Raw genomic sequence first — 13,667 nt, 5'->3', positions numbered from 1 at the left:
TGCCTTATTTCAGTAGACAACATTATAGTTAGATTTCTTACAGATCCTAGTTGATCTGATTATCAAGAACTGCCAGCAGAAATAAGCCTTATAATGCCTACACAGTTTGTCTAAAATATTCATATTCAGAGTAAATTATAACATACTCGTGGCTTAAGAGGTTTTACTGTGGGAATGTCAGTTCCTTCTGCTCTTTGTCGGCTGGAATCGAATGTCTTCCTTTTCTTGGCAGAAGTTTTTTGGCAAATGGGTCCATGCTTTTTCTACAAGCAGTACCAAAATAAAAGGAGAACACACAACTTAGTTTTGAAAATAGAAGTTACTAACACATTATTTCTCTGTCTCTCTTGATATAATAATCAGCAAAAAAAGGACAAACTATTGATGAATAAGCTCTGACTGTTTTAACTCAAACATTCATGTCAGCTATTACCTTTAAAACAGAACCATAGGAAATAAATGGTCACAAAAACATGGGTGATGATGAAAAAAAGCAGGAGGCATCTATATTTGCTCCTTGCACATAAAAAATTGATGATAGGCAGGCAGCATTTGCCTTGAGTGGCAAGACAAATCAGAGGTGCCTGAAATTCATGTTCACATTTAAAGACAGATCAATTTCTGCTAAAAATGGAGAACAGAGTATTTTGAAGACAAAACACTTCATTTACTATCTGAGACTATAAGCTAGGATATAAAGCTGCAGAGACAAGGATTTGACTTTTTTAGTCAAAGGATGCTTTTAGAAGCATATATTCAGAAAGTGATGGGATCTTAAAATAAAATTAACCTCCCTTTAAGGAGCTTCCAAACGGAGACAACTGAAATCATTAATTATTTGGGGGAAAAAACCCCACAAAACCCCCACCAAAACAAAGCACTTTGATCTACTTTATTCAGCTATAGTGACCACTGTTTAATTCTCATATCAACTTACCAAATCTAAGAGCCAACAGTGCTCATACTGTTATGAACTTACCAGTGCTGCTGGAAAGAAAGTCCTTCCACAAATCTTACATGGCAACAGATCTCCAGTTTGCACTGCAACCTCACCTTAAAAAAACAACATATTTCCATAAGAAACTTTTGTTAAATTATTGATAAAACATTCTTTCAAAAATGCTAACCTCATATATACTTAGCAATAGTAACACTTATTACTGTAAATATACATCCTTTGACCTGTGCAGAGACTAGCAAGATGAGAAAGGCAAAGAAGATACAGAATTCCTTGTGTACTTTTGAAAGTTGTCAGGTGCAGTAACATGTCACCAGCAATTCTGATAATTTGCAATATGTAACTCTACACCCTTAAAAGGATACATACACGTCAACATGCAAATGACAAACCTACTGCAAGTCCCAATGAGAGCTCAAACGCACACCAAGAATAATGATATTTCATGGTATTTCTGTCTTTGGAAGAGAATTGCCTCTTACAGTATCAAAAATAAGACACATCCTATCACTTATTTTTCTCTACTAAGTTAAACTATTCCACTTTCTCTTGTAAAGAAAACAGTCTTTAATGCTATTTTTACTATATATTTTATTCAGATTATTACTGATGGTTTACAAAAGTATTTCTCATGCTGCTATTCAAGCACTGGTAACAAAAATGTAAATGCCACACTTGACATAGAGCAGATCCACAGAACCAGACAAAAGACTGAAAAATCAAAGTACCCAGGCCTACGCAAGCAATTATATTCATATAGCATGCACTATGCAATGGAGAAATGGCAGACACGAAAAACTCCAGAGTTTCCCAATAAAAGGCATGTATTCTATCTACTACTGTACCAGAGGAATACAGGGATATTTTTATATCATGTACACATCAAGAAAAAGGTGTTCAGATTGGATTGAGACTTACTAATTGCCTTCTCTATACTCAATCTGACTATTACAACACAACTGCTCTATTTATACCAAGTTAAAATAAAAAACACTTTGACTTGACTTGTATTTTAGGCAAAGCAATGGCTTAAACTAAACAAGTTATCAACAGCAATTTTCAATTATTTGATCATCTTTTGTCCCTAATTTCCCAGTGGAAAACTATTTTCCATCTCAACATATCCACTTGTTGACTAAGTGTACGACCAGTCCTAAAAAAATGAATAATTTCACAAAATACTTCACAATAAACAAAGAGATTCTAGAAGCTGTGGTTTCCACTGAAAATCTTTTTTTTCCCCCCAAAATATTAGAACTGACTGAGATTTCTAGTACCAACAAGTGACTATTGTCTATTTCTGTCTTTTACAATTACTTAAAGGAACATCATCATCAGTAACTACCTATAATGTATTAGTTGTATGCATACGCTACAGAGCACAATGCATTTTAAGAATCATAATCATATGAATTGTTGTGTGGTTTAAAGCATTTATGTTCATATCTTTAATTCATTTATATGCCTTTTCCATGTAGACATGAATAGGGCTGTCCTTGTCATAGCATAGCAGGACTGCACTAACAATAACCAAGTTTTAAAACTGAAAGTCTTAATCAAGCTTCCTTTTGTGCCATCTAAATTCTATGTTTAGGAAGAAGTAAGAAAAATACAAAACATGCTGATAAATCTTGTTTTTCTTATATTCTTGCACTGAATTATACTCGAATGTTATCAAGATTTACCAGAAACTCATTTTTTAACTGTATTTTTCCATTCTCTATTTTAAACACTCATATCCAAAAATTTTTCCATAGGTCTGTTTTCTTAAATCCACAACCATTCCATTAGCCACAAGTAATAACATGCACACTGTTTGTACATAGCTTAGAGGGTTGGAACTTGCCCTCACCACTGACCTCAAGGGTAAGTAGCAAAGGTTGTAAGCTTTTCTAAATTATTCCCCTCAAAATACAAGGTATGCACAGATTTGTTTGTTTGTTCATGAATTCATTCTTCACTGCTCCCAGCACTCTTAGTAACGATAACCTACATCACTTCAAACTCACTTTGCTAGAGAGCTCAACTTCCTTTTATGACATCATTCTAATACAAGCCTCAGCTTTGCAGGAACAAGTGAGAAAGGCATTTCACAGATGTACAAAGTGACACTGTTTGCACCTTTCAGAAGTTAGCTGAAATAAATCAGAATTAGTGATCTTGAAATCACACATATAATCTAAGATGGAATACTTGACTGAGACAAGAATTCTTTCAAATATCTGCCTTAGTGAAAGAAGAAAAGCTGTATTTCCTACCATTTTCTTCTGTGTTCACTGAACTCTGGAATTTGAAGTTGTGTTTAAATTCACCATTAAAAGCAGACTTGATAGCTGCTCACCTGATCGAGCAGTATTTACACAGGACATACCAATGCATAAGGAATGCCAATTAGCACTTAGTGCAGCTACAGTTACAGAGCTGTATTTCCTAACAGCATTCCCAGCCTCCTTTGTTGCTGGCAGGTAATCACATTTGCCCAGAGCTATTTCTACTGCCAACAGCTCCCCTGTAACACAAATCACTGACCCAATGCACAAAAGGAAGTTATTTAAAAAAATAGAATGTTCCTGAAGTTTTGTTGGAAATGGGAAGCCTAATGTCCTTTATATTTGCACACTTATCCCTTCAGATTCTTAATCATTCCTCTGTGATTTTCCCCACCTCTAAAGTAAAAAAAAAAAAAAAAATCCCCAACAAACCACAACCACAAAACCTTAACATATCTCTCTAGGAGTCCATGAGCCTTCTCTTAGAAGGGTTAGCAATATCATCAACATGAAATCTGAGAATTTAAAAATAAAACATGGGAATAAAATTTAAAAATAAAATATGGGAATTGTGAAAGTTGCAAAAGAGTTGATTTTGGCTTTCTTTTGTTTGTTTTTTGAAAAGGGATTTGTGCATGATATCTTTGAAGAAAAGTTAAAAGAAATGGTTGTCATATTGGGATGTACTGGGGGGGAGGAGATTAAAAAACCCAAGACTTACTCAAATCAAGAAACAGAAGAAGGATGTGCTTGACAAATTGGTCTGAGAATAGAAATTGGTAGTAAGATAGTGTCATGGCAATTTTCTTCATTCTTAAAGTCTAGCAACAATGCAGGACTTTTTATTAAATTACTTTGGTTATACATCCACAGAACACCCAAATTCCAGTTTTCTTTTTACCAGTTTTAATACCACTAATCACTAGCAGTTTAGATGCTTCTATTAACTTGTTAACTTGGAAAAGGACTGACATAATTATTACTGTTTATCTAATCTAAACATATCCAGGGAAAAGATGAATACATTCAACACTGTTATGTGAGTAGTACAGAAGTAGTATTTCAGTGGAAGTGATGCCAAAACTATGATACAATGCTTTACATCCTATTCTCCTACGGTTTCCCTGAGACCAGGTCTCAAAAATACTGAGTTCAATGTAACAAGAAGCTGGAATCTGAACTTAACAACTAGAGTGGAAGTTTTATTAGCAATAATCTCATCACTTGTGTTTCTAAACTGTTTGTCACAGCTCCTCCTCCTCCTCCAGCTACTTCCAATTTTTTTCTATCTACACATAAGTTACTGTACACATTCCTCCTGAATATGGCCACAGTCTAGTTGCCCGTACCTTCTGATCTTAAAGTTGGAGTTTACCTGTAAAGTCTGGGTGGACCACTAAGTCTGACAGCACAGCTGCACTGTCAGTCTCCAGATGTATCACAATGCTTTCAGTATATAGATGAGTTTAGACTTTCTTGAAACCTGGATTTCCAGGGAACATTTTTTTTTTCTTTTTCTCCTCTCATGTTCAAATACTACAACTGATTTATGGTATAAAGTGCAAGCTGCCAGTTTTCAGATTTAACTCAGTACAACCCTTGGACCTATCAATACATACATGTTTGATCTGACACAGTCATGGGCACAACACTAGCTCTTGCTGTCATGTTTACAGATAAAGCAGTTGTACAAACATGTTCACAGATAAAACAGTTGTACAAACTCTAAATGTACAAACATTTAGAGAGAGCAGAAGTCTTCAGTATTGCAGTTTTCTCTTTTGCAGAGCTTTATATAATCAAGGATGTGTGTGCAGTTAGGTATAAACTGCAAAATGCTTCAAACAAGCAAGACTTTGTAACAGTATTTTGCCATGCTGTAAAATCCATCTGACTGCCCTTCAAAACCTTTTATTTTTTCTGCCACAGCGACAGTACTAAACTTCTTGGGCCAGACAACTGTGACAATCAGAACCATAAAGCCTTGCCACATTCAAACTTGCAGAAACACTGCAGTACAATTCCCTGTCCGGAGACTGGGTACCTATTTGAAAATAGCAAGTAATCTACAAGTGTTGAAAGTTATCACTTAAAGAGCACTTGCCAAATTCTTCTGCAAAACTGTATTTATTGCTTTTATCATAACTCCCCTCATCTTCAAAAGTGAGGTATTTTCTACTTAAGAGTTCCATACACTTAAAGTATGACGAAAAATGCAGTGTATTCCCTACATTAATTAGAATCAGTATTAACAAGCCACAGCATCTGGCCCTCTGGGGACTGTCAGTCTCTAAAATACATCCACTAATCAGTAATGACTGGGTTATATTTTTTAATCAACATATTAACTATAGCCTGAAAAGACTAATGACAACAAGCAGGAGTCACCCAAAAATAATACCAATGTAGTGACGTAGTTTTGGAACACTTCTTTGAATAGACAAATACAATTTAGAGTATTCATTTTTAAAAAGTAGTTTTAAAGAGAATTAATAATGGAAATAGGAATGTAAAAAAGTAGGAAAAAAGTATACCAATGAAGGTGTAAGTTTTTCAAGTTTTCATTATTTTCCAAAAAGAATTCTGAAATGCAAACGAAAGCCAGACAAATACACCATACTGCTTGACAACAAGGCAGTATTTGCCATACTTTGGTAAAGTTTTCTTGGTAATGGACAACATGCCTGATTTACCCCACCAAGCACATCCCTTTTCACCTCGGCTATTCAGCAGTTTGAAGGAAGTGTCAGAGAAATGACAAGGAAACCGTAGTAAGCTCTGTCTAACAGTGTTCATATACTTTGAAACTTTTGTGCAATTAGGTTATTCACAACTGTGTAACAAATACCAAATCAAACTACTTTTGCTATCTACCCCTACTTTTAGAAGAAAGGCTCATGAATTCTCTTCTACTTCAGTATTGACAATCTTGTATAAACCTGTCACTTCTCCTTCCAAAATATAACTAAAAAAGTAGCATAACTTCCATTCCTTTGAGCTGAAAAGATTTCCATAGTACCTCAGCATGTTACTGTATCAATTCTTCTGCCTGACAATGCAAATGCATTGCATTTTTCAAAATTACTATTATTGCACTGAACATGAGGCTGATGATAGTGAGTTTGTTATTACTTCCTTGAAAATAACATATCAAGGAGAGACCCACTGCTTCAAAGTGACAACCTGGAGGAGGATTCTACGAAGGAGGTTTTTTTAGTGACTGAGAAATGAATTGCATGGAGCCAAGAATGGCTGTAACAGCAGCACACACTCAACTCACATCATGCAGTACTGTCTGTCCTTCTTTCATTCTTTCCTTCCTCATATGAAGCATAACTTTTAGTGTGAAAACATGCCAACTGTACTACACATTCTTAAAAATAACCCGCTCTCCTGGACTCCTCTCTATGGTTGTATTTCATAGGATTCTTCCAAGTAGATCCCTAATGTCAAAACCTGCTCTCCTGAACTCCAGGGTTGAGATCCTGCTATTTTCCCAGCTCCCTCCTCTCAGGATCCTGAATTCAATCATCCCATGGTCACTAGAGCAAAGGTTGCCCCTGACCCTCACATCTCACATATCTGTAGGTATGAAGTTCAGCAGGAGTGGACTTCCTTGTCAGCTCCTTTATCACCTAGGTCAGGAATCTGTCATCAGTGCACAAGACAAGCCTTCTTGACAAGCTTTTGCCTTGCTGATTTGTGCCTCCAGCAGGTATCAGGTGGTAAAGTCTCTCAGGAGGACATGGCTCCTTCCAATTATCTGAGGGAGAGCTCATCATCTTCCTGATCAGGTGGTTTGCAGTAGACACCCAAAACAGCTTTTCCCACATTGGTCTGCCTGCTAACACTGATTCATATGCTCCTAGGTGACTCCACAGCAAAGCTCCATGCATTCTCACTGCTCTCCCACATAAAGGACAACTTTCCACCTTGCTGTCCAGCTGGTTCTTCCTGAAAAGCCTGTACTCATCCACCACAGCACTGCAGCCCTATGAGCTGTCCTATCACCTATGCATGATCCCAACAAGATCCTAGCCCTGAAACTGAGTGCAGACCTCAAATTCCTCCCATTTGTTTCCATATCACGAGTGTTAATGCACGGACATTCTAGAGTGGCATTCGGTCATGACAATCATCCAGAAAAAAATCTATGAGACCTTCCCCTATAATGCATATATGGAACAAATCTGAACGCATGTAAGCAGCACTATTTGATCAGTCTGAGTGCCAGATACATCATCTGGTCTTCTATTAACAAGCTTAAGATCAACTAGAGGCACTAGAAAGCACGTGACCTGCAAAACCTATGTACATGTTACACAGTTCTGCTTTGGCATCCTAAGCTCACTATGCTCCTGTATTAGGCTACAGGCACCATGGTGATTTTAAGAGAGCAGTCAGGCAAAGACTGGCCTTCTCACACCAGCTTTAAACCAAGACTGCTTTGCCTCAGTGATTCCCTAAGCAGTACTGGATTTACATACTCTATTACACATATGTACTTGGACAGAGCAATCTCAATACAAGTGTGCTTAGTTATCAGAATCTTACTTGGCTAACAATAGTGTGTTAAAAACAGTTTTGATAATAAATTTAATTTATAATATATTGACTCCTCATTTGCCCCTCCCTCGGAATTTCTTTTAAAAGTAAGCCCACTCCTCACCTCTTCCAGTCAAGTGCTTTACATGCTCCTGGAACCAGGTTTCACCCAAATGCAACAACTGCTTTTGAAGATAACCACATCATGTCTGTGTGCAGGTGAAACATATTCATCTTCCCACTATATTCAGCCTATTGAATTCAATTAACAGATCAATCTAGTTTCTGCAATTTAAGTTAAAAATGTAAGAATTCTAAAAAACTATAGAAAAAGGCATAAAATCTCTTAGCTCTAAGATGCTGAAGAAACCAATCTGAAACATTTAAATTCCTGTCTATAAATATTACTTCCTCCCCTTTAAAGGTGAAATGTATTCTGGTAGTGCTCTTCCCCTACTATATCAGCCTACACTCAGCTTTCAAATTTTTCTTTAGGTAAAATATTTAATTTCTGTTTTTCCACAAGATGTAAACATTACTCAAAAAATAGAAAAATAATTGCTTTATAAAAAGTAAACGCACTGACCACAGTTATACAGTGTTAAATGTCAAAATCAGATCACTTAACAGAGCTGCAAGTATGCTCAGTGAAACACAGCTGTTCAATGCAAAGTCACATTTATCATTTTGTTTTAATGGCTACCAGAGACAAACAACTTAAAAAATATACACTAATATTAAATTTTCATTGCAATCTTTAATAGTTTTCAACTTGCTGATTTAAGAACAGTGTACAATAAAATTAATTCTTTCTTCTGCTGGACAGACTGGAAAAAAAGAAAAAACACAACAAAACAAAAAGCTGAAGTCTGAAGTCAAATGGAGCTAAAGAAAATGGCTGCCAAAGTAAGAAAGCTACTACATGCATCCAGTGAGGGAAGACAAGGATGAACTCTAAAGGGAAAAGAAGACTTAATATTATTTTGTGTTTTAAAAAACAATAATTTTGGAAAAAAAAAAAAAGACTGGGCAATACTTTGTTCAGAAATTCTGTCAAAGTAAGCATAAGCACTTGCTCTCAAGAGTACGTTACTAATGTAAAAGCCCAAAGGAGAATGCTTGCTAGGGGTAGAGCAGGGCATCTCAAACATTATCCGTGCAGGAAGGGTCCAGGGACAATTCCAGGGCAGACCCCAGCTCCCAGAAGGAGATGCCATGCAGAAAGCCTTGAGATTTATTCTTACTAGCACTCGGGGACACACCCAGACAGCTCAGAGTCTACATGCTTAATCACAGGAGTCCCTCCTCGGTATCTGCAAGGAAAAGCTCTGCGTTTGAGAGTGCAGGCTATTTCCTGAGCAAGCAGCCACCTATCCCCTTTCAACCACAACCAGCCTTCCCCGGCTGCCAGAGCACAGGCTGAAGGAGAACGCTGGGGCTGGCCAAGTGCTGCCATTACCCACCACAGAGAGTTGGACTTTTGCCCTCCGACACAGCTGCCCCTCTGCCCCTTACTCCTTAGGCTGGGATGGGCTGTGAACAAGTGAGGGAAGCAGCATTTAGTTGGCTCAGGCAGCTGTTGTCGGCATCCTCCCAGAAAAAACAACAGACTGGAGAGAAGCAGATCAAACACCACCATTGGTCTGCTCCGGCTTATATAAAGTCAGGAATTCAGTGCTTGGATCCCCTCCTCCATCTCCCTCAAGTGAAACAGAGCAACAAACATGCCAATGTGACAGCTTTTTTTCTTGCCATCCAACACCGAAAGCAACAAGAACATTTTAATCCATCAAAAATGGCCATGAGATTCAGCACATGGTGAACTACTCACAGACAAATTTTTAAGCTCACTTTAGAGATCACTACATTTTCAGTCTATTGCTCTAAGTATTTTCATCAGTAAATTAAAAGAAAATTGAAAAACAGCCAAACAGCACACAGCCTGCAAAGTAGCAAATGCTGGGCTAGCGACTTTAGACTTAACATCAGATTTGTCATCCATAATGACAAGTATGTACTAACTCCTTTTACAAAACTTTGATATTGAAATTCAAATTTGTAGCTTTAAATTTGTAATATAATAATACTGATAAAAATAACATAATATAGGAACTGCCTTAAAGAAGAAACAACATTGTAGAAGAAACTTTAACGTTACATAGAAACTTATTTTGCCATTTCACTGAACATTTAAACTTGAACATAGTGAAAAAATGCAACTGCAACACTGGCAATATTATTTACCTTTTTAAATCCCACTAATGCAGCGCTCCACATGTCAGCTACTACACATCAACTCTCCACCTTGAGAAAAGAATCATTATAAACTGGGTAGAGTCCTTATATTAACAGTATGCTTATATAAACCAAAATAACACAGATCTTGCATCTATAATGCTGAGCTTCAGCAAAGCAAAGCACCAATTTCTGAAGATGGAAAGTCCAGGACAAGCATCCTGAGCCTGAGGGGGTCCTCCACAATCATAAAAAACACATCAGGAGAGTGCAGCTGACAGACCAAGTCCTGTCCTTCACCACAACCACATCCCTCCTACACACAACTGCCAAGGACCTCCTGCACAAGTCAGCTCTGGGAAATGCTTTTCCTGAGCACTAATATAACGATGCTGCAGGCTGAGCCAGATTTCAGAAGCTGCCCGTACTTCTTTGTCAGATGGGTATGACTGTGCAACTACACATCCAAACACAGATTTAATCTAAAATGGCAACCTGTACTGTTCTTCTGAGTTGCCAATGGAGCAATGACTGGACAAAAGCATAACACCCAATGAAATAATTTATTGCTATTGGCTTTGCCTACATTTTTCCCTTCTTAGGGCGACCTTTCTACAAAAACTTAATCTGAGCCTAAGCCAATATGCATCAAGAGAGACAGTCTAAACTGAAAACGTGTAAAAAAATAGCAAACCGACTTGCTTCAAATATTTTGAAGCAGGAAATGAAGTATTTTATTTTCTTTTTAAAAAAAATTGTTAAAATAAAAACACAGCCCAAAGTGATCCACATAAATGCAGAAAACTGTTCTTCAGTTTCAAGATCTTTTGCATTCAAGGATACTGGATAGCAGTGACAGATATGAGTGTTCACAAGGCAAGGACAACTAAAGTTTTAGGAATTACTTATTTCCTCTGCTATTCTCAAATTAATCGTGAGTGTTCAGAAAAATCATTTCACATGATTTCACATTTCAGATAGCAAAATGCTTCGATAAGTTCTAGCTTTTGAAAGTACTTTTATGAAAAGGCTCAGTATAAACGTGAAATTTCACCTATGATTTACCAGTTCTTCCTCCCACCACTCACAGTGCCTTCTGACAAACAAACAACATGTAAACCATTTCCAGCAAAGTCAGAAACTGGACAAATTCTACTGACAAGAAAAATCACAATTTTTTTTCAGGCTTTTGCTGTTATCTGTAGATCTAGTTTCCTTTTACCCTGTGTTATGAAGGTGCTAGAGCTTATACAACACCGCATAGCTGGCCGCGGTAAATTAACTCAAAGCCAAATCAATTGATGGATGGGCTGCAGATGATGTACAGTCTCAAATGTAGTCAAACATAAAGCTTACTCAAAATTAAAGCAAGTATCCCCTGTTTGTACAGATAACATACAATTGTCATGAGAGTTGGAGTGCCTGGTAAGGCATTATTTGATGAACACTGGACACCACCCTTCAGATTTCAAAGGCATTAGCAAAGAATGCTGAGTAAATCAAATAAAAGAAAAAAATCTTCGGATTTTAATGCCAAACTACGTCCATATTTATAGTCTTGATGAAGTTACTAAGCACAAGAAAAGGGTCTCACTACTGTAAAATCCACTAAAGACACAGATCTACTAAGATCACAAGTATTCTGTGAAAATTAGTTCAGTTCTCCAACCGTGCTACGAGGGATAAAGAACAAAGGCTAGTTTGTGCTTATACCTATATACCTATATACCACTCAGTTACCTCTCAGAGAAGTAAAGCGTGGAAGACTCAATGACTGTTTTGTGACAGTTTCTTACAATGGGTCTCTGTTTTTTCTTAAGTAGCATGGTAAAAGCTGCTTGGAAAACACAGTAATGACAGGCCTACAAAAAATGCTCAGATTGCAAGCTGTAACTTCATGAATTCCAAGATGACATCTACGGACAGATACTACAGAGAGCAAGGAGATTTCCATTAATTCAAGCGGCACAGGACAAAGTTGCAAACATCCTGTCAGCAAACACATACCTAGTTTTCTTCACCGCACTGAACACTCGCTTAGCATGATAAGCGGATCCCAACGCCCACCTTAGCCATCTGTTCGCAAAGAGAAGGGCTGCCGCCGAAGATGCGGACAGGATGCGCCGCACCCCGCCCAGGGAGCACCCGCCGAGCGGCTCCGAGCAGGGAGGGGCTGGCGGGGCTCGGCGCGGAGCCGAGACAATGCGGGGAGCCCGGTCCTGCAGCCGCCCCCGCCCCGCGGGCTCCGCGCCGGACCGAGCCCTCCGCCTCCGGCCGCCGGCCCCTCCGGCCGCACTGCCCCGCCTCAGCCCTGACGCCCTGGCATTGCCGGCCGGGGGGCTCCGCGAACGGGCAAGGCGGTGCCCGGGCCCGGCTCCTGCCGCCGACACCGCTGCCCGAGCACGCCCCGCCACAGCACAAGGGCGCGGCCCCGTCCGCCTCGCCCTGGGAGCCCGCTGCTGCCCCGGCCCCGCCGCTGCCCTCACCTTCCAGCCCCTCCATGACGCGCCCCGACCACCGCCTCGGGATCGGGATAGGGATCGGGCTGCGGCTCCGGCTCCAGCTCCACCTCCAGCACCGCTCCGACCGCCGCTGCTGTGGCAACGCCGCCTCCCGGCCCTCCAACAACCGCTGCTCCCATTGGCCGGGCGGCCCCGCACGGCCACAGCCCCGGGGCGGCCTCTCCCCGCCCGACCTCCTGCTCTGCCTCTGCTCCCGACCCCACCCCGCCAGCCAGCCAACCCGCCACCCAGCCAACCCGCCGCTCCCCTTCAGCCGCCCGGCCAGGGGAATCCCGAGCCCACTCCGCCCCGCCGGGGCGAGGTGGTGTCACCCGCCCTCAGCCTGCTCGGGTGTTCCCAAAGGAGCAGGGCATCGGTTCTGGGCATCTCCGTGTAAAAACAGGCTTATGCTGGCTCTGGTGCGATCTGACATGTCCTACAGCCCATATGTTGAGGTTATGCTGTGATCGGGATCTACTTCCAAGAGCAGCGCTTGTTTGTGAATCACGGAATGGTCCGGGTTGAAGGGACCGCTGGAGATCATTCAGTCCAACCCCCAGCAAGGCAGGGTCACCTGGAGCAGGTTACACGGAAAGGCGTCCAGGTCCGCCTTGAATGTCTCCAGAGGGGGAGGCTCCACGACCTCCCCGGACATGAAGAGTAAAACGAAGCACATAAAGAGCAATGACCGTGAGGTCGACAAAGCACCTGAGCTTTCAGTCTCTGTGTGGACATGGGCAGCAGCTGGGATGTTTCCAGGGACTCTCCAGCCTCAGTGCCCAGGACCTGAACAGACAGGTGCTGAGGTGTGGCCGTAATGGGTGTCCCCTTGCTTGTGAGAAAAACAGAACAATCACAGGAAAAATAGACAAAAAAGTGGTTTCCAGATTCTCATCCCCAAAATAATTGCACACAATGGATTCCTTCACCCTTTCTTCTTCCTCTTATTTTCTTAACGGAAAGAGATTCTGATATAAAATTACTGTCTTGAGGGAGGAATCTCTTGCTACAGGATAACTTTTGAGTAATGGATGTTTTTGGAAAATAGTGCTCCTAAATTGCTCTTGGCTAAGGAATATGAATAATGCTTGATACATATTAAAATTCTTCTGTTCCTTTTACAAAACCTCTCCACATTTTTAACAACAAAAGCATTTC

General features: G+C 40.1%; 1 protein-coding gene across 1 annotated transcript in view; it reads right to left on the bottom strand.

Annotated features, from left to right (window-relative positions):
* The window catches only part of ZC2HC1A (zinc finger C2HC-type containing 1A), a 31,034-nt gene extending 18,465 nt beyond the window's left edge, over positions 1 to 12,569 (bottom strand). Inside the window, exons 1-3 of the mRNA XM_027886184.1 lie at positions 12,495 to 12,569; positions 980 to 1,053; positions 147 to 263 (exon numbers count right to left, since the gene is read on the bottom strand). Of these exons, the coding sequence (XP_027741985.1) occupies positions 147 to 263; positions 980 to 1,053; positions 12,495 to 12,510 (207 nt within the window). The 5' untranslated portion in view covers positions 12,511 to 12,569. The remainder of the gene's footprint in view (positions 1 to 146; positions 264 to 979; positions 1,054 to 12,494) is intronic.
* Positions 12,570 to 13,667: the final 1,098 nt, after the last annotated feature.

This window comes from Empidonax traillii, unplaced genomic scaffold (assembly GCF_003031625.1).
Source record: "Empidonax traillii isolate 1590-97213 ecotype Southwest subspecies unplaced genomic scaffold, ASM303162v1 scaffold181:size1721324, whole genome shotgun sequence".
NCBI classification, from domain to species: Eukaryota; Metazoa; Chordata; class Aves; order Passeriformes; family Tyrannidae; genus Empidonax; species Empidonax traillii.
The sequence above is the reverse complement of the archived record's forward strand: the minus strand, read 5'-3'. Positions and strand labels throughout refer to the sequence as shown.